The sequence below is a fragment of the Lithobates pipiens genome, unplaced genomic scaffold (genome assembly GCF_037356315.1).
Source record: "Lithobates pipiens isolate NorthernLeopardFrog02 unplaced genomic scaffold, aLitPip1_a1.2 Scaffold_16, whole genome shotgun sequence".
Classification (NCBI taxonomy): domain Eukaryota; kingdom Metazoa; phylum Chordata; class Amphibia; order Anura; family Ranidae; genus Lithobates; species Lithobates pipiens.
This window is the reverse complement of record NW_027507748.1, coordinates 480,614,650-480,635,785: the sequence shown is the minus strand read 5'-3', so window position 1 is coordinate 480,635,785 and position 21,136 is coordinate 480,614,650. Positions and strand designations below refer to the sequence as shown.

The following is a 21,136-nucleotide window of genomic DNA, read 5'->3' as shown; positions in this document are numbered from 1 at the left end:
CCCCTCGCATGGCGAGAAGTAATTGCAGGCGCGCGCCCGTGATACAGCCAGGTGGCTATAGCCGCTCACTGCATCACTCAGCCCCACCCCTGGCGTCCCGAGTCATTGAATGTGATTGACAGCAGAGCGAGCCAATGGGTGCTCTGCTTTCAATCCATCCACTCTAGCCAATCAGCGGCCAGGCTGAGCGGCGAAGAGGATGTTGGAGGCGAGCGCGGGACTTTCGAGAATGGAGGGGCGGCTGGGGGGGCCGGCACTGTCAGATGTCTTTTCACCTTAATGCATAGAATGCATTAAGGTGAAAACATTTTTACCTTTTCAACCCCTTTAAGGCAGAACTCCAAGAATTATTTTTTGCAAACCTATATTGTTCCAGCTTGGTTCAATGTAAGTACCGGTATCTGATATCTGGAAGGCTGCTGGAGATGCTGAAAATCACTGTAGTAGTCCGTGCTACATACAGTAATAACACTCTTCTGGGTGCTTCTCCACTGGCTTCCCCTCTTCATGCTGAATATAGTGTGTGCTCACTCTGAACCATCATCATTCAGAGAATGCCTAGTATTTATATGTCAACGATTACAAGGTCTTCTCTGATTTGACAAGGTGGTGATCATGATGTCACCTGTCCTTCCTCTCTGGCTCATTCAATTAGAGAGCGCCTTATAATCAATTCATAAAAATTGAAGACGTTCTCTGAAAGCCAGCAGTGCTGAGCGAGCAACTCCCAGAGTTCAGTGGGCAAAGGGGCTATTCCCTGTATGTCAGGCGAACTACGACAGTGATTTTCAGCATCCCCAGCGGCCCTCTGGTTTGTAGAGATGGATACTTACATTGAACCAAGCTGGGCCAATGTAATTTTGCCAAAAAAAGAGAATTCCTAGAGTTTTGCTTTAACCTCTTGCTACTCATGTAATGCAAATGTGCAGGGCAGGTGCACTTTAACGCCTACATGATGCACATACGCCAACATGGGTGGCAGAAGTTTCTATTCTGAAAGTGAACTTGCCGCTTGCTTCAAGCACAGTGACTAAGCTGTCCTAGACAGCTCCCAGTCTCTAATAATGAATGATAGGGAGCCAGTCCCATCTGTGACAGCCAATTACAGCAGCCACATGATCAGGCAGTTCTTCCTGTCCTTCCAGACGTATAAACCCTGTTAAAAGGTACACCAGGGCTGGGGTAAACTGAAACCATATATGTGATGCCCAGCTGCACCTTGCAAAGGGTTGGAGTAAAAAAAATAAAAAATAAAAGTGTCAATGAACCGAACTACAGAATTTAGCTTGAGCATGCAGGAGCTATGTTCATGTAAACAGCAAAGATATATATATATACACATATATATATATATATATATCCAAACTACCATACATATATGTAAATATACCACACTGCACAACCAGAAAATGCACTGAAAGTTTTCCAAAATCAGCCTTAAAAGTGTAACCCAGGGCCCTTTTCTCATCAGTAGTATATAACAGCCTTGTAATTTCTATAAGTGTCTGGTTTAAAGATTGTAGTTTTCATTCTCCCCTGATTGTCCTGTGACCCTCTGTCTGGACAGTGCTGATTGGCCCTGTAATAATCACATGCAGTCTCCCAAGAAATAAAAAAAACTCTCTAGTAATACACACCAAACTGAGCATGTGTAGCATGCATCCAAGGCTGTGTACTATCAGTAGATGGATTGGGGACTGTGAAAGAAGGAGAGGGATCAGAGAAGAAAGGACAAAGCAGCCTTTTTACACCGCCCAGAGGATTAACCCCTTAGGTTCCACAGTGAGTATAACAAGCATGCTTAACTGCATATACAGACTGAATTTACTGTTGTGGGTTTAGTAACACTTTAAAGCTTCCCAGTTTCCTGTTCAAAGAGCAAAGCTCATGATACAGATTCTTAGTCAAATGAACAAACGAGAGGCAAAATGGTGACATGAGAAGCTGCATTGCAGAATGAGGAAATATTTTGTTACCAGCCTGGCTACAGGGTGCAGTGATGATACATAAATTACAGAACTAATAACAATACAAATATTTGGGTAACACAGGGTCAGGGGCGGACTGACAACTTATGGGGCCCCCGGGCAATAAGAGATTATGGGGCCCCCAGGCTTACAGATGGATGCATGCGTGTAGGTATACTGTGCATGCATGTGTTTGTGTATATACTGTGCATCTGTGTGTACTGTGCATGCGTGTGTGTATACTGTATGATTCATGTGTGCTCACTGCCGCTCAACAGAATTTGATCCAACAATCCTGTGCACGTGATTGTTGGATCCTGATTCACGTGGCAGCCATTTTTTTTTTTTTTTTTTTAGAGGAGGGGCACCAAGCTCGGCGACATGCAGGGTGGCAGGAGACCTAGAGCTGGTGACCCAGTAAAGGCACCACGAGCCTCTCATGGGCAGTGCCACCTTAACATCATGGTCCCCTGGGCAAAATACTGCACTGGGACCCCTACCAGGGAGATGATGATCTGTGGCATGCATAGTGAACCATGGCGAACAATGGGCATGGTCAATGGGAGAGTCTTAACCACTTCAGCCCCGGAAGTATTTACCCCCTCCCTGACCAGAGCACTTTTTGCGATTCGGCACTGTGTCGCTTTAGCTGACAATTGCGCAGTCGTGCGAGGTATTTCCCCTAACAAAAGTGATGTCCTTTAGTTCCCACAAATAGAGCTTTCTTTTGTGGGATTTTTAGTTTTTGCGCTATAAACGAAAAAAGGCAGACACTTTTTTTTAAAAAGCAATATTTTTTACTTTATACTATAAAAAAAAAGTAAGATAGATAGAGAGATGGATAGATATAAACACATTTTTTTCCAGAGTTTAGGCCAATATGTATTCTTCTACATATTTTTGTTAAAAAATAAAAATCACGATAAACGTATATTGATTGGTTTGCGCAAAAGTTATAGCGTCTACAAAATAGGGGATAGATTTATGGCATTTTTATTATAATTTTTTTTCTTTTACTAGTAATGGCGGCGGGACTGCGACATTATGGCAGACAGATTGGACACTTTTGACATGCCCCTTCGGCAGAGCCCCCAGAGTGCCACCTTCCATGAATATACACACACACACACACACACACACACACACACACACACACACACACACACACACACACCTTTGCACCTTGGTGCTTGGTGAGGTAGGCAGCTGGTGGGCAAGGCCTTTAAAATAAAAAATAAAGCCACATGTTGCAGGCTCTGAACTGCACATGTGCTGTCGTAGAGTCAGCGGAATAGTGAACTGCAGTGGTTGGCCTCAGATCGGGCAGTGGGGCATATGAATAAAAGCTGTGCACCATGTTATCACTGCACAGGTGTGCACCCAGACCTGCCTTGCTGCCTGATCCGAGGTTGAGCTCAGCAGTGCACCAATCAGATGGTTCCGAATGGCAACAAGGGCATTTTTCACGGGCACAGGATTGTTGGATCAAATTCTGTTGAGCGGCAGTGAGCACACATGAATCATACAGTATACACACACGCATGCACAGTACACACAGATGCACAGTATATACACAAACACATGCATGCACAGTATACCTACACGCATGCACAGTAACACACAGACACAGTATACTTACAGACACACACACACAAACACACACACTAGTGCCCAGTATACACACACACGCACACAGTATAGACACAGACACATGCCTGCACAGTATATACACACACAAGTGCACAGTATATATATATATATATACACACACACTATATATATATATATATATATATATATATATATATATATATATATATATATATATATATATATATATACATACATATACATACACACAAAGTATATATAGATACACACACACACAGTATATATAGATACACACACACACACACACACTATAGACACAGACACATGCCTGCACAGTATATATACACACAGTATATACACACACTATAAAAAGTCTGATGGAACACACTGCTGCCTCCATCTCCTGGCATGCTGGGACTTGTAGTACCCCAGCAGCTCACAGACACGGGAATGCATGTGAGGGGACTGTGCCTGTGTACGGGTAAGCAGGTAATGAGTAGGGAGGTGTAGCACAGATGGGGGGGGGGGGGGGGAAGACATTCAGCACATCCTCCAGAAGCAGTTCACTTCTCCTCAGACAAACGATCTAACTGCTTCAGAGACAGGAAGAGCTCTGCTTGAGCAAACACAGCCTCCCCCCTCCCCCTTGCTGACAAGGGTAAACCACTCATAATAATATATTCAGCTCAGTTGCTTACCTTCTATCAGGCTGCAGGCTGTGCCCTCCCCCTCCTTCTTCTCTCCTCCAGCTGTCGACATCTCCTGCTCATATCTCGAATAAGCCGCGCTGAAGAAGGGGGCGGGTACACTGTTTTCCCATTGGCTGAGGAGGCAGTGGAGAGGCGGGGCAACTACAATCTCGGGATTTTTACATTAAAAGAATGTCGGTAAGGGACATTTCAGGGACAGAAGTAAAAAAAACATAGATTTTTTACATACTGTTCCTGGTTTTTATTATGGATGACAACCCTGATGGGGCCCCCCTAGTGGCCGGGCCCTCGGTCCGTGACCGAGTGACCGAATGGTCAGTCCGCCCCTGCACAGGGTGTATATACGAATTGCAGATGTATATTTGGCAGTTTACCTGCAGTTTCTCGTTAAATCCCTATTAACTGATGACAGTATTTTAGGATTTGATTCAAGGCATGAATGTAAAAAAAAAAGCTTATATTTACCGTTTTGAAGGAGCAGTCATCTTTTTCACAAGATTCTTAATCTTTTCTGCTGAAGTAGTGTAAGTGATCTTTTCCAGCAGATGAAAGTCCTCTTCATGAAACTCTTCTGAAGTAATGTTGCTTAAAAGCTAAAAAAAAAAAAAAAAAAAAACAAGATATTATAACCTAAAACAAGTGCATTATACAATTCTGGGTAGCAGCTTAATCTAAAATACTTAGGCTCCATGCACACTGAAGCTCAAAAAAGCTATTTCTGGACGCCAGATTGCTGGCAGAAAACGCTGGTTGAAAAACCTGCTTTTAACAGCGTTTTATACTAGCGTTAATGAGCGTTAATGAGCGTTTTACAGCGTTAGCGTTAATGGCCGTTTTTTATAAAAATACACAGAGGACACTCCAAAAATCCCACAATGCATTGAAAAATAGAATGCCGAACACTAATGAACGAGCGTTAATGAGCGTTAATGAGCGTTTTTTGCCGCTGAAAAACGGCACTTTGAACGCGAATTTCTGGCGTTCAGAAAAAAGCCCATAAACTCCACTGCTCATTAAAGCTGAAAAACGTCCATGTGTGCATGGACACATAGGCTAACATAGAGTGGAGTTTATGGGCTTTTACAAAAAACGCCCAAACTCCAACAAACTGCAGTTTATCAGCTTCAGTGTGCATGGAGCCTAAATGGTAGATTTATTCCAAGAAAAAAAAAAAACAACGTTTTGTATATAAACACACACACGCACATATATATATATATTTATTGAGATATATACAGTTTAATGTCTAGATGTACTCATAAAATAAAGCATAGAACAAATAAATAGTTGGAAATAAAGAAATCATGGAATCGTTTGCTTTTACAAAATGTAATATAAATTGTTGACTTATCGAAGTAGCCACCTTTTTTGGATATAGCAGCCAAACAAGCGTGCTGTGCACGAGCGGAATGTCCAACAGAAAAAGTCAGACATAAGCTTTTCATTCTAAATATCGGGAAAACTGCTCGTCTCTATGCTGTTCCGATGGACCAAAAACGCTGCATGCTCTGAAGCAAGTACAAAACAGAAGCGCTCCATGTGGTAAAACTAGCATTTGTATTGGAGCTAGCACATTCCTCACGCTGCTAATTCTGTGATCTTTTAATGCAGCTCATTCTTTTATTTTTTTAATGCTAGAAGAATGAAGTTTTTTTGCTGCTCATATTCACACAGAGTTCTCACAAACTTATTTCTTCATTATTTATCCTGATCTCATGAATAATATTGTATTATTTAAAAGCCCGATCTCCATAATAACGTTTACAATTATTTTTTATAGTCATCTTTCATTATTTTTTTATTTCATCAAGATTTTTTTTTAGGATTAAACATTATTTTCTAGTGATCTCCATATAATGTTTTTTTTTTTTTTTTGTGTGTGTCAAGTTACCACAATAAGGCTGCTTTCACACTGGGGCGGGAGCGGCGTCGGCGGTAAAGCGCCGCTATTTTTAGCGGCGCTTTACCGTCGTTTTAGCGGAGGTCTGCGGGCGCTAGCGGGGTGGTTTTAACCCCCGCTAGCGGGCGAAAAAGGGTTAAACCCGCCCGCAAAGCGCCGCTGCAGCGGCGCTTTGCCGGCGGTATTGCCGCGGTGTCCCATTGATTTCAATGGGTAGGAGCGGTATAGGAGCGGTGAATACACCGCTCCCTCACCGCTCCAAAGATGCGGCTAGCAGGACTTTTTTCACCGTCCTCCCAGCGCATCGCTCCAGTGTGAAAGCCCTCCGGCTTTCACACTGGAGGGAAAGGGGCCGGTTTTTTTCAGGCGCTACACAGGCGCTATTTGAATACCACCCCAGTGTGAAAGCAGCCTAACATTATTATCTTGTATTTGTTATTAACCTCAACGAGGTTGGTGTCCCTTGTTTATTTGACATTGTCTTTTTGAAATGTACCTGCCTAATCACAAACTGTCATTTTTGTAGAAAAACACATAGGCAAGTATTTTCTGAAAATAAAATATCCATTTATTCTGGGTAACAAAATAAAGAGGAAGGCAGAGGAAAAGCAAATTGGAAGCTTGAGGAGTCCATATAATTTGGAGCCCAATCTGGTTCAGGAATCCCAGAGATTAGGACCAGCAGCAGATGACATATCTGTCCCCAGGCTATGGTACTAGACCAGCCTGTGTCTTCTTTCTGTCAGACCAGACTGAACCCAGGTCATCACTTTCTTCTCTTCGCTGCAGCCTTCCCTCCACACTTCCCTGCAGCCTTCCTTGGAGGCTGTGGCTCTGGTGGTGGACTTGTGGCAGGAGGAGGAGGAGGAGGAGGAGGATGGGCTTGCTCATATATGTGGTTGTTCTCAGTCAGCTGGCCCCTCAACCCCTACTGAAGGGTCTCAAAAATAATTCACAGAGGAGGCGTTGGCCCTTCTCCAATTCTGGGAACCTGGTGGCTAGATAGCAGTCATAGGCCTCTTCAGCATTGGGGGGCTCCTGAGGACATCTCTTGCTTCACTAATGAGGCCCAGTGCTGCCTCCTCCATCATCGTCCCCTTCCTGGGCCTTTTGGTGGTAAGGCAGAGGGGAGGCACCTGGGATTGGGTGAGGTTCTGGGTACTGGGCCCGCTCACCTCCTGGCTGACACTGGACACGGCCTCCTCCTGGCTGACACTGGGCATGGCCATCCTCCTGGCTGAGCTCATCCTGTGTATAAAAAAGGAACATAGATTTCGTTTTTGCTTCATTAATTACACACAATTTTCAGCTCATGACTTGCAAATTCAATGTTAATAAATAGAAAAGACTATTATTCTGACTCCAGCATTTTTCAAGCTGGTCACAAACATTTTTGGCCACTACTGTCAATTGATATGCATACATCATTTTTTGGATAAAGTCATTAATTTGTAACCAATTATCACAGCTCATTAACATCAATATTAAGTCAATAAATATGTCTAAAAATAATATACCTGGCTCCAGCTGGGCGTATCCTATTCTTCCAGGATGGAAGGCCCAAGTCGTTCCTCGTCAGCCTTTGCTGGGGTTGAGGGAAGGGTGGAGGGAAGGCTGCAGGGAAGGGTCGAAAGTGATTCCCTGGCTTCAGTCCGGTCATCCAGAAACTGCAGTTTGTTGAAGTACCACAGCCTAGGGACATTCTCTGCTGATGCTCCCGACTGGAGTGATTTCTGGATCTTATGACTTGTACACGGTGGGACATTCCGACAACAAAACCCATCAGATTTTTTCAGACGGATTTTATCCTAAACTGGTGTTGCGCACCCCAAAATTTGTGTGCAGACTCTTCACAACTTTTGCCATCATTTTGGCCTTCCTCGCATTTGGGTTGGTGTACGGTCCATTCTTATCGTCGTTCCTCCTCAAGATGTCCACCATCTCCACCATCTCAAGAAAGGACATATTTGTATCCTTAAATTGACGCCTCCGGGATCGGGACGTCCTCCAGGCTTTCCTCCTTCTCGTTACTCCAATCAATAACAGACACCTGCTGTGTCTCTGCCTTGTCACGTCTACTGCACGCCGAAGAGAAAGGGCGGGGAATACACTAGAAAGAACATCAGGGGCGGGCGGGCGCATGTGCAGTGTATATAACGTAACACGCATGTGTTGTATGTACGATCATTGTGCTGAGGATTGAGGACGAACATTCTAACAAAGGTAAAATCTTAACTTTGGTACATCAGTGGCCTATACTGCTTCAAGATTGAGGCCTATATTGGGATAAGATTATGAGAGTTTAGGCTGACATTAGTGTTTTTGTCATGTGTATTGTCTTTACAGAAAATATGAATCACTTTAAGGACCCAGAATTTATGGCAGGTTTCATTTACAAGTACCGGGAGATGCAGAATTTGTGGGAGGTGAAACACAGTTTATATTATAATAAACAAGCTAGGAAGTCAATGCTGGAGAAACTTCTGGAATTTGTGAAGACTCGGGCCCCAGGTGCAACCATCCAGTTCTTGGAAAATAAAATTGTGATCTTGAGGAATGTGTATAAGAAGGAGCATAATAATGCCTTGTACACACGGTCGGAAAATAAGGATGGAAAAGGTCCGATCGGATTATATTGTCGGAAAATGCGATCGTGTGTGGGCTCTATTGGACTTTTTCCGTCGGAAAGCCCAGGACATCGGAGCCCCTGTAAGTACCGCAAGGTGGCAACTAGCCTCTGCTCCAGAGTGATGGCTTGCATCATGCAGGTATCCTACCTGCTGATATAAGGGGTGAGCAAAGCCAACAGATGGTGAAAAACTGGGTCCGTCATCCGGAGAAAGTTCCTGAAATCATCAGGATTATTCTCCCGGATCTCACGCAGCAGAGGCATGTGCGAGAATTGGTCACACTGGAGTAACCAATTCTTGGTCCATGAACTCCTCCTCGCCCTGTTCATGGACTGGACTTGGGTTAAAGTATAAACCCCAACACCAAGCCCCCACAGAGCACGAACTGTATGACGATATGTACCCGCAACATGGATTCAAAACGCTTAGCTGGTCAGAGTGAACTTAACAGAATGCACTAAAGAACAGCAAGGCCTGCAAAGAGCAAGCTGAAAATCAGTAAAGAGTGGACAAGAGCACACTGAAAAACAGATACAAACTGATTGCACGCACTGAAGACCAGATACAAACCCTGAACAGCGGTAAAATGATCTGAAAAAGCTGGAGTCTGAAAAGATTAATCTCTAACCAAACTTCTACTAACACGAGATTAGCAGAAGGAGCCCAAAGGGTGGCGCAGTGGCTATTGAACTTCCTTTTTCTAGTCCCGTCGTACGTGCTGTATGTCACTGTGTTCTTGACAATCGGATTTTGGTGTGACCGTGTGTACGCAAAACAGTTTCAGCAGAATTCTGTCGGAAAGACCTTTAGAGTTTATTCCGACGGGAAAACGGTCATGTGTACAGGGCATCAGTGTTTCCGTCAGGTTTTCAAGTGCCTTTTGATGGTGTAAGAAACTGTGCTCAGAAACATTGGCTCTCTTTGCTGTTCTTGTGAAGGAAAAAAATACATTCTTAAGGGTTATATTGGTCTGTCTGCCTTCCTTTGTTAATTGCCCTTTTCTCATCATTTTGAGTGCAATATTCTACTTCCTGCAGTACAATACTGTCTAAATATTGCTTAACCCCCTTCCTAACCAGACCAATTTTCAGCTTTCGGTGCTCTCACACGTTGAATGACAATTACTATTGTTTGTCCTTTTTTTCACACAAATAGAGCTTTCTTTTGGTGGTACTTAATCACTGCTGGGTTTTTTTATTTCTTGCGCTATAAATCAAAAAAGACCGAAAATTCTGTAAAAATAAATAAATAAATAATTCTTTGTTTCTGATAAAAATTTATTGCAGAGTATTGGTGAATATTGGCAAGTATTTCAGAGTATTGCATAGTACTGCATAGTTTTGGCAGAGTATTGCATAGTACTGGCAGAAGATGGGCACTGAGCAGCGCTGTGGGCTGGACCTGTAGCGCCCACAGTGCTGCAAAAGATCTCTCCCTTTCTCCTCTCACACTGTACCGATCCATACAGAGAGGGAAGGGAGGAACCGGCGTCATGACATGACGCCAGTTTGATTACAAGTGATGCTCTGTCATTTGACAGCTGCCATCAGTGGCCATTTACCATGATCCGTGATGTGTCACGGATGTTCCAGGGGGCACACGGGAGCGCGATTCAGTGAGGACATCCCATGGACGTCCGCCCAGAATAAGCCGACCGCGATGTAGCTGTCTTTCGGCTATGGCCCCATAGGCATGTGGTTAAGAGGGTGCAGGAACACCATCTGTTTTAACATTGCTTTTACAGTGCCTTGAAATTTTCCAAATTTTGTCATGTTACAACCAAAAACGTAAATGTAATTGTGAAGTAGAAGGAAAATTATGAAGTGCCTTAACACTTCGTGTTGGTCTACCACATAAAATTATATACAGTATCTCACAAACGTGGAGTACACCCCTCACATTTTTGTAAATATTTTAATATAGCTTTTCATGTGACAACACTGAAGAAATTACACTTTGCTACAATGTAAAGAAGTGAGTGTACAGCTTGTATAACAGTGTAATTTTGCTGTAACTCCAAAATAAATCAACACACAGCCATTAATGTCTAAACCGCTGGTAACAAAAGTGAGTACACCCCTAAGTGAAAATGTCCAAATTGGGACGATTAGCCATTTTCCCTCCCGGGTGTCACGTAACGCGTTAGTGTTACAAGGTCTCAGGTGTGAATGGGGAGCAGGTGTGTTAAATTTGGTGTTATTGCTCTCACTCTCTCATACTGGTCACTGGAAGTTCAACATGGCACCTCATGGCAAAGAACTGATTGACAAGACCCTGAAACTGAGCTGCAGCACTGTGGCCAAGACCATACAGCAGTTTAACAGGACAGGTTCCACTCAGAACAGGCCTCGCCATGGTCAACCAAAGTTGTTGAGTGCATGTGCTTCCGGCATTGCTGCAGAGATTGACATGGTGGGAGGTCAGCATGTCAGTGCTCAGACCATATGCTGCACATTGCATCAAATTGGTCTGCATGACTGTCGTCCCAGAAAGCTGATGCATAAGAAAGCCCACAGTTTGCTTCAGACTAAGGACATGGATTACTGGAATCATGTCCTGTGGTCTGATGAGACCAAATTAACTTATTTGGTTCAGATAGTGTCAAGCGTGTGAGGCAGCAACCGGGTGAGGAGCACAAAGACAAGTGTGTCTTGCCTACAGTCAAGCATGATGGTGGGAATGTCATGGTCTGGGGCTGAATGAGTGCTGCCAGTACTGGGGAGCTACAGTTCATTGAGGGAACCATGAATGCCAACATGTACTGTGACATACTGTAGCAGAGCATGATCCCCCTCCCTTTGGAGACTGGGCTGTAGGGCAGTATTCCAACATAAACAAAATCACACTTCCAAGATGACCACTGCCTTGATCAAGAAGCGAAGTGGAAGGAAAATGATCAATGTTTTTCAAAATGATTTACAAATAAATATCTAAAAAAAGTGTGGCATACATTTGTATTCAGCCCCCCAGGTCAATACTTTGTAGAATCACTTTTCTCTGCAATTATAGCTGCAAGTCTTTTTGGGGACGTCTCTACCAGCTTTGCAAATTTTTACCCATTTTTCTTTGCAAAATAGCTCAAGCGCTGTCAGATTGGATGGGAAAAATCTGTGAACAGCTATTTTAAAGTCTTGCCACCGATTCACAATTTGATTTAGGTTTGGACTTTGACTGGGCCATTCTAACACATGAATATGCTTTGATCTAAACCATTCCATTGTAGCTTTGGCTGTATGTTTAGGGTTGTTGTCCTGCTGGAAGGTGAACCTCCTGCACATACTAGACAGAACAATTGTTAAAAATGATGGACTTTATAGGCATAACACAAAAGTTTCTTTAAAAAAGATTTTTCACAAAATTTATTTACAAAATAAAAAATACTTAATGCAAAGCATACATGGATTTGCATAAAACACTAATTGCCTCAGAGCATAACGATTACACTGTCAATGTAGTCTGTTTAAATTAGAAATTGATCATAGACTCAATTCCATTTTGCTATGACACATCGTAATTAACAAAGCAAACAAAAAAAAAAAACAGTAATATAGACAGTGTATCATAGGTGACTCAGCTCCAAATTGCCCTACATGTTACACGTTATACAAACGCTTCATCAGGAGCTTTTGCCGTTTTCTAAAAATAAAGATTAAAACAATCACAAATTCATACATTATTCATATAATACATACATTTATTTTGCAAGTATGCTCCCCTTCCACCAAGAACCGGAATTGTATTCACCACCGTCATAGAATTAGAGAAAAAAAAATTATAAATACATTTATAGACTGTCAGGTATAAGGTAAATAGGCGTACCATGGGAACGGTTGTGAAACTCAGAGATTAAGTACTCCGAAACATTTCATTACTTACATTCCCTAATATAGGTAGAGTGAACGTGTGTAAATGAGCGGGGGATAGTAATATGAACCTAGGCATACAGCCAAGGACCAAGGATACTTCTTAATCCTAGTTAGGAAGGTAATCTGTGCAATAATATATCACAATTATAACTAGAGTAGAAAATTTCTATATATAGTAATTTTTAATGTATATATTTTGTTTTTTATTATTATTTTATATATATATATATATATTTTTTTTTCTCACCTAGTGGTTAATGAGGTTGAGAGAGGGGTGATCCTTACTTTTAGATTTACCCGGGGATCTCCAGGAGTATTATCCTCCAATTGCAGTCAATCCCGGGATGTGCCAAGAATGGAAAATCGTATATAGTTAACTTGCTGGTAGGAGACCACCATAATCTAATCACAGTAGAAAAAAGAAAAAACGAAAAGGATATGTATGGGTATGATTTGCTATATGTTAAGTGAATAAAGAGGAAAAAATGTTCCTTCAAGTGTGTATTAAGCTAAGGTAAGTGATAAGAATTAAGTGTCAATATTTACCTCTAAACCGAAGGACTAAAGACGTCCCCTTGCTCAGAGACAGCACCACGTCATGGAAAGGGCTTCTGTAAAAGATGCTGGCCCACAGCATCTATTTGAGCACAACCGTCCCGGTAGCGGCGTCATTCCGCATGGCGGTCATGGCGTTCACACAACCAGCCAAGTTCCACAAAGCATGCGCCATGACCTCCGGTACGTCACGCCATACACAGCAGATTAATCCGGCAGTCCGCACATGTGTGGGACATAGCCGGGTGCTGACACACCCGGCCAGGCTCCAAAATGCACGTGCCAGGGCCCGGTGCGTCACGCCATGCCATATATACAGTGGACAAATTTGGCAGTCTGCGCATGTGCGAAACATAGCACCCAGAAAAAAGCACAATGCTCTTTCTCAGGGCTAAAAAGCGTCGCTTATCAGCCAAAATGCTACAAACAGCGACGCTTTGTGGCCGCATGGTACAACTAAAGAACTCTCACCAAGAAGGTCTATAAAAACAGAAAAGGGAGGAAATTAACACAGCACAAAGGACGGCAGATGGAGATCCAGTGTGAGGGGTCCCTTAGAGCAATTCTTACAACTATATATTTATTATGTAGATTCCACAGAATGTTTTTATATACAAGTAAAAAGAAGTTATAATACTAAATAATAATTAAAAAAATTATTAAAGCGGTTATAAATTATTAAAGAGGTTATAAATAGTCAGTACATAATCCTGCACATACTACCCACCACCATACACTCCACACCCCTCTCCTACACATACTACCCACCTCCATAAACTCTGCACTGCTCTCCTGCACATACTACACACCACCATACATTCCACACCCCTTTCCTGCACCTACTACCCACCACCATACACTCCGCACTCCTCTCTTGAACATACCACCCACTACCATACACTTCGAACTCTTCTCCCTGAAAATGCTCCCACCGCTGCACACTACACACGCCTCTCCTGCACATACTACCCACCGCGGTACACCCCATACTCCTCACCTGCATGGTACTACCTGCCGCCATATACTCCACACTGAACATTCCCTATTTAACATTTTGCATGTAAGTAATCTCAGACTATTTATCCACACCCCTTTTAAGCCACATCCAATATTTAGCACAATTTAAACCATGCCCACTTTTCGTAGTGGTGCGCCACATTTCGTCCTTTGACAGTACTTGGGGCCTACTCTTGATCTTGCACACAGGCCCACTCATTTCATGATATGCCCATTGGTTGTAACATGACAAAAATGTGTAAAATGTCAAGGGGTTTGATGACATTTGCAAGGCACTGCGTGTGTGTGTGTAAAACACACATATATACATACACACACACATACATACACACATATACACACATACACATATATACGTGTACACACACACACACACAGTTGTGCTCTAAAATTTGCATACCCTGGCAGAAATGTTGGCAATAATATTAAAAATATGACTGATCGTGCCAAAAAAACGTCTTATTTAAGGATAGCAATCACATGAAGCCGTTTATTATCACATAATTTTTTGGATTCTAGGATTCTTTTTAAATCATAATAACAGAAATCATCCAAACAGCCCTGATTAAAAGTTTACATACCCTGGAATGTTTGGCCTATACAGACACAGAAGGTAGCACACACAGCTTAAAATGGCTATTAAAGATTAATTTCCCACATTTGTGGCTTTTAAAATCACAATTAGTGTCTGTGTATAAATAATGAGTCTGTTAGCTCTCACATGGATGCACTAAGCAGGCTAGTGCTAGACACCGAGCCATGAGGAGGTAGAAAAGAACAGTCAAAAGATCTGTGTAACAAAGTAATGAATCTTTACAAAGATGGAAGATATCCAAAGCCTTGAATATACCAGTCAGTACTGTTTAATCGCTTAATAAGAAGTGCAAAATGTGTGTGTATCTCTTCATACCAAGCCAAGGTCAGGTAGATCAAGAAAGATTTCAGTCACAATTGCCACGGGAACTGTTTGAGATACACAAAGAAAAACCCACAGGTAACCGCAGGAGAAATACAGGCTGCTCTGGAAAAAAAGAGGGTGTGGTTGTTTTTAAGGAGCACAATACGAAGATACTTGAACAAAAAAGAGATGCATGGTCAAGTTGCCAGAAAGAAGCCTTTACTGCACGAAAGTTTCACAAAAAAGCCTGGTTAAAATATGCCCAACAACACCTTGACATGTCTCATTGGCTTTTTTGTGGCATTGGCACAGTACAGGCTTCCTTCTGGCAGCTCAACCATGCAGCTCTTTTTATACAAGTATCGATACCTGTGGGTTTTTATTTGTATCCTGAGCGATTCTTCCACCAGTCGTGGCTGCAATCTCTTGGTCTACCTGGCCTTGGCTTGGTATCAAAAAGAGCCCCTAATTTTCCACTTCTTAATACGTGATTACACAGTACTAACTGGCATACTCAAGACTTTGGATATCTTTTTATATCCTTTTCTATCCTTGTAAAGTTTCATTACCTTGTTACACACGTCTTTTGACTGTTCTTTTCTACCTCCTCATGGCTTAGTGTCTAGCCTACTTAGTGCATCCATGTGAGAGCTAACAAACTCATTGACTATTAATACACAGACACGAATTGTGATTTAAAAAGCCACAAATGTGGGAAATTACCCTTTAATTGCCATTTTAACCTGTGTGTGTGTGTGTGCCACCTTCTGTGTCTGTACCAAGGCCAAACATTCCAGGGTATATAAACTTTTGATCAGGGCCATTAGGGTGAATTCTGTTATTATGATTTAAAAAGGATCCAAAAAAAATTTGTGATAATATGTGATATAATATTTGATGATAATATAGATAGATATAGTACAGGATGCCAAGGGTGGGTCCTGGATGGATGCGATGTGTCAGCAATAATCGGGTTGTGGTCTCTTTAAGGGCGATAGGTTTGTGTACTCACGGGTCTCACCCATACAGAGTGAGGGATTCTGGGATAGGTGTGGTGTGATGAGTGGTGGTGAGACACCCGTTTAGAGAGCTGTGAGTTTGCTGGAAGCGGCCAAATAGCCCAACGAGGACAGAGCTAAACTCTGGGGTAAAGACTCATCTATGAACTTTATGTTACCTTGTAGTTTTGCTTTGTGCTGAAGATGAGCAGACTTTGTTGTGTTTCATTCTTGTGCTGCTGCTGGAAGCATTTCTTTGAGTTTTCTTTGAAAATAAACACCTCTTTTGTTTAGGTTTACAGGCTTTGCACTTGGTCCTGTGGAGCTACAACCCCCCAAACATTACAACTGGTGTCTTGGATGCTGGAAGGGTACATTGCAGCCACATAAGCTGTTTAAAACTGAAACTGACCTTTAAAGAGACAGTGTACACTATGGCATGTCTTGGGTGAAATCAGTTCAGACACTGCAAACAGCAGGAAAAGACATTGAGGTAATCAAAGCACTTGCACAAGCCACTGTGTCCCAGCAGCAAACCTCGGCAGAGGCCAATCGTTGCTATGAGGAAGCAATGGCTCAGCAGCATCAAGCCCTGGCATATGCTGTACTGCATAACAAGAAAACACACAGTTGCTAGTCGCCCAAAAAATGGCTGCAACTAGAATAGGTGACATGTCCATATATGGTGGAACGGGTGGCAATGGACTGGTACCTGTGGTCCCTCCCAGATGACCTGCAGCGCTGTGTAAGCCATAAAGACTTTGCAACCATGGACCAGCTGGTAGAGTTGGTTGAAAGATACACTGTGGTGAAGGACCTTTTCTGGCTTGCCAAGCGTCGGGAACCCACACCAAGGGCAACCAGGCCAGCCACAACACCTAGAAGGGAAGCCCTGCCAGACCCTGGAACCTGCATCTTGGCCTCAACTGTGCCAAGCCCTTGGAGATCGGTCCCTGTCTATGTCCAAAGAGTGCATGTCACCCATCTTGATCTGGCTGCAGGGTGGTTTGAGTGTGAAGTGTGGATGAACCACCTTCCTGTCAAGGCTCAATTGGACTCCGGGCAGCATGGTGACACTGGTACACACCAGGGTGATCGGGAGACTCTGCCCGGTAGGCAAGACTCTACGGGTAGTATATATTCATGGGGACACCAGGTTCCGGTAAATGTTTCCTATAGCTGTACCTTAGTGACACAAAAAACAAACAAAACCCAGCATTTTAGCTTGCACATGATTGGATAATAAAATCGGCAAAGCTTCCCCTTATTTCAGATCTACCACTCAGATTTACAGCAACTGCACTTCCAAGTGCACTTTCAGTGCAATTTCAAGTACACTTTGCACTTGTAGTGCAAAGTAGATTTGCCTTTCATAAATAACCCCCAATGTGTGCTCTGTGTATGATATACAATGTGTGCTCTGTGTATAATATACTGTACAATGGGGGTTATTTACTAAAGGTAAATCCACTTTGCACTACAAGTGCACTTGGAAGTGCAGTCGCTGTAGATCCGAGGGGAACATGCAAGGAGAATAAAAAACAGCATTTTTGCTTGCACATGATTGGATGGTAAAATCTGCAGAGCTTCCCCTAAGATCTACAGTGATTTCATGTTCAAGTGTGCTTGTAGTGCAAAGTGGATTTGCCTTTAGTAAATAACCTCCAATGTGTGTTCTGTGTACAGTGTGTGCAGGTATTGGGAGCCGTGACAGCCAAGGCTGGGCATGTAAGGACCTGGAAAGGTTTGCGTTACCCTCTTTTTTTTATCACCAGCCACCACCAATCTCACCTCTTCTTCAAAAATATAAAACTGGAATTCCAGCCAGTGGGCCACGGGTGGCAACTCCACTCTCAGAAAAAAAAGACTTTATATCAGGGGCATTCAACCTTTTGACCTTCCTGGGTCACGCTGGAAGAAGAGGAATTGTCTTGGGCCACACATAAAATACAGTAACAATAAGGACTGCTAATGAGCAGAAAAAATTGGACAGGTCACCAGTTAATGATCATGGATATAGATAATGTACCTATCTGGGTAATAAAACAATGTTTTTGTAATTTTTTTTTATTACAGAAGAGGGCAACAAAGTGTGATCTTTAACACGATTTGTAATAAACAAACGCATCAATGTCTGGTTTGATTGATGTAGTAGCAATTCTCAATGAATTCTCAAGGTGCTCATCAGATATTGTGGTTCTAATTTTGCCCTTTGTGTGCTTCATCCTTGAATGTAGTTGCTTCACAAATATAGGCGCTGCCAAGAACTGATGACATATGTAAGGCTTGATTGTAAAGAGGTGTGACATTTTAATTTGGGAAGTTAAAACTTATAAAAGGCCAGTAAAGAGACAATGGGGGTTATTTCCTAAAGACGAATCCACTTTGCACTACACGTGCACTTGAAAGTGCAGTTGCTGTAGATCCGAGGGGGACATGCAAGGAAAATAAAAAACAGCATTTTAGCTTGCACATGATTGGATAATAAAATCAGCAGAGCTTCCCCTCATTTAAGATCTACACCTTAGATTTAAAGAGACTGCATTTTCAAGTGCACTTGCAGAGCACTTTTAGTGAAAAGTGGATTTGCCTTTCATAAATAACCCCCACTGTGAAAATTTTCTTTGGTCACATGTGTTCGCTAAATGTAAACACATTTTTATAAAAAATTCAACATATAAAGAAAGTTTAAGATTTTGTGATGGGCCATATTCATAACCATCTTGGGTCACAGACTGGACATTCCTGCTTTACATATTATTCCCCACCAGACATATTTCAGATTTAATAGCTTCCTCATCCAACATAAAGACCTTCCCATGGTCTCGGTGACAGCCATTAACAACTTGCAACTCTCTGATCATCTCATTCTTATCTTAACACTGCTATTTCAAAACCTGCATCTTGGAGTCACTGCTACAGGACCTGTCACTCAGGTGTAATGTAGAGAAGTTGTTACAAAACAATGTTTTCTTTAACAGCTCTTCTCAAACAGACCCCATTTTCTTTATAAGATAGCACATAATCATGTAATCGAGAAACCACATACATGTCTATCATCTAAAAGTGGCCCACAAAAAGTCTATATAGCCCTTTCAACTGAATGACCTGAAAGATTTATTAATCTTAAAAACAAAACAATGCTTGTTGAGGGGTAAGAGAACACATTTTATGATGGACAACAGTGGCCAAAGTAAATGAGACCAGATCGGACTACTTCACAATCTCCAAGGGCATGTGTGGCAGGAATGTCCCCTTTTCCCTCTAATCTACATCCGGACTCTCAAGCCCTTTCCATGTTCCATATAGTCCAACCCAGATCTCATGGGAGGTATCACCAATCATCGTGGACCCATAAAATGCCAGCTTATGCAGACGACTTAATATTCTTAATAGTCAGACAGCAATGAGGTCTTCGTGATCCATGGATATCTGCCTATACCCATTTCTGTTAACCCTGGTAATCGGCAATCCTGATGGAGCCCTGAGTCTGGTTAAATATAACGGGTCTCAGATCACAGCACGCTAGACTTGTGCTGAGTCTGGGGATTGCGGCGCTGTCTCCCGGAGGCCATCGGAGGAGATATCCACCGTTAACGGCGCACACATACCCGGCCACATTGCGGATCGTCCGGCGCCATCTTGCGGCCTACAAAATCAACGGCCCACGCTAGCCTCCACCGCAGCGCCGCCGGAGTGAGGCTGCATTCCGGGCGGACACACGCCACCGCTCACGGCCGGAACAGCAGGGCGCAGCATCCAGCAGATCCCCGGATACGGTCGGCGCAACCATCCAGGCCTAGGAATCGGCCTAGTCCCAACAACAGGCCGCAGTGAGTACACCCACGGCGCCCCCCCTCCCCCACAGCGGACTCTTTCACACCATATTTACTATATTTAGTGGGAACCTGCAGATCCTGGGGGCAGAATCTGGGGGCACAGGAAGCAAACAGGGCGGAACGCAGCTATAAGGCCACCAGAGTTAGGAAAGCCTGAGGCTCCGGCCTACCTACTGGAGACAGCGGCCATCTTGCTACTCCAACTACACCCTGCACCTCTCTAACTAGCCCAGCTCGAACTGTAATCACCTAACCTTACCCCAGCAAAACCCCAATACAGGTGCGCACCCCACTAACAGTACAGTTCTACTACCCAAGAACTGGCAAACATTATTACAGGGGAAGTGGCCTGGTGATCGGCGCACATGACTGTAATGTAGAGAAACCTTGGTGACCAGAGGGGCCTGTGCACTGAAAACAGACCTGACAGACGAATATGTCAACACAATCAAGGAAAAGCACGCACAGCCACATCCTCCGCTCTTTGGGGACACCCCAGAGGAAAAAAAAGAACTCGCCAGCAAACCTTAGCAAGTTTAAATACTGTGAAGGGAGCAAACATTCCAAAATGGCTCTGTCACAAAGAAACGATATTGTTGAGGATATGGATGACGACGAAGTCTCCCTACCAGCATCTGAAGATTCAGCCGCAGGCAACGGTAAAACAGACCAACTTCTTACCTACGCAGCTATGACAGACATTGCTGCTGATATTAAAAGTTCCTTTGCGGCAGCAATAACAGATATTAAAACAGAGCTAATGAGGCTAACAGAACAAATGGCAATCTCAGACAGAGCTGGGAAAAGGAGGGACAGAGCACTGGTCAGACTGGATGATATTACGAACTCGCACTCCCAACATTTGATCGATATGAACAGACAAATTGAAGATCTGGACAACTGTGGTAGACGAAATAATATCAGAATCAGAGGAGTACCCGAAACGGTGCCCACGGACCAAATTAGACCAGCTCTAACAACCATCTTTAATACTCTCATTGAACGGCCGGAACAATTTCCCATTGACTTTGACAGGGCTCATAGAGCTCTCAGACCCAGGGCACAAGACGGAATCCCCCCCAGAGACATCATATGTTGTCTATCCAACTTCAGCTTGAAAGAAGATATCCTTCAAAAAGCGCGGA

General features: G+C 43.1%; 1 protein-coding gene across 3 annotated transcripts in view; it reads right to left on the bottom strand.

The window, feature by feature from the left end:
• The window catches only part of UGGT2 (UDP-glucose glycoprotein glucosyltransferase 2), a 672,069-nt gene that overhangs the window by 238,473 nt on the left and 412,460 nt on the right, over positions 1-21,136 (bottom strand). For all 3 annotated transcript variants that reach the window (XM_077483028.1, XM_077483030.1, XM_077483029.1), the window contains exon 23: positions 4,754-4,881. In XM_077483028.1, coding sequence (XP_077339154.1) covers positions 4,754-4,881 — 128 coding nt within the window. The remainder of the gene's footprint in view (positions 1-4,753; positions 4,882-21,136) is intronic.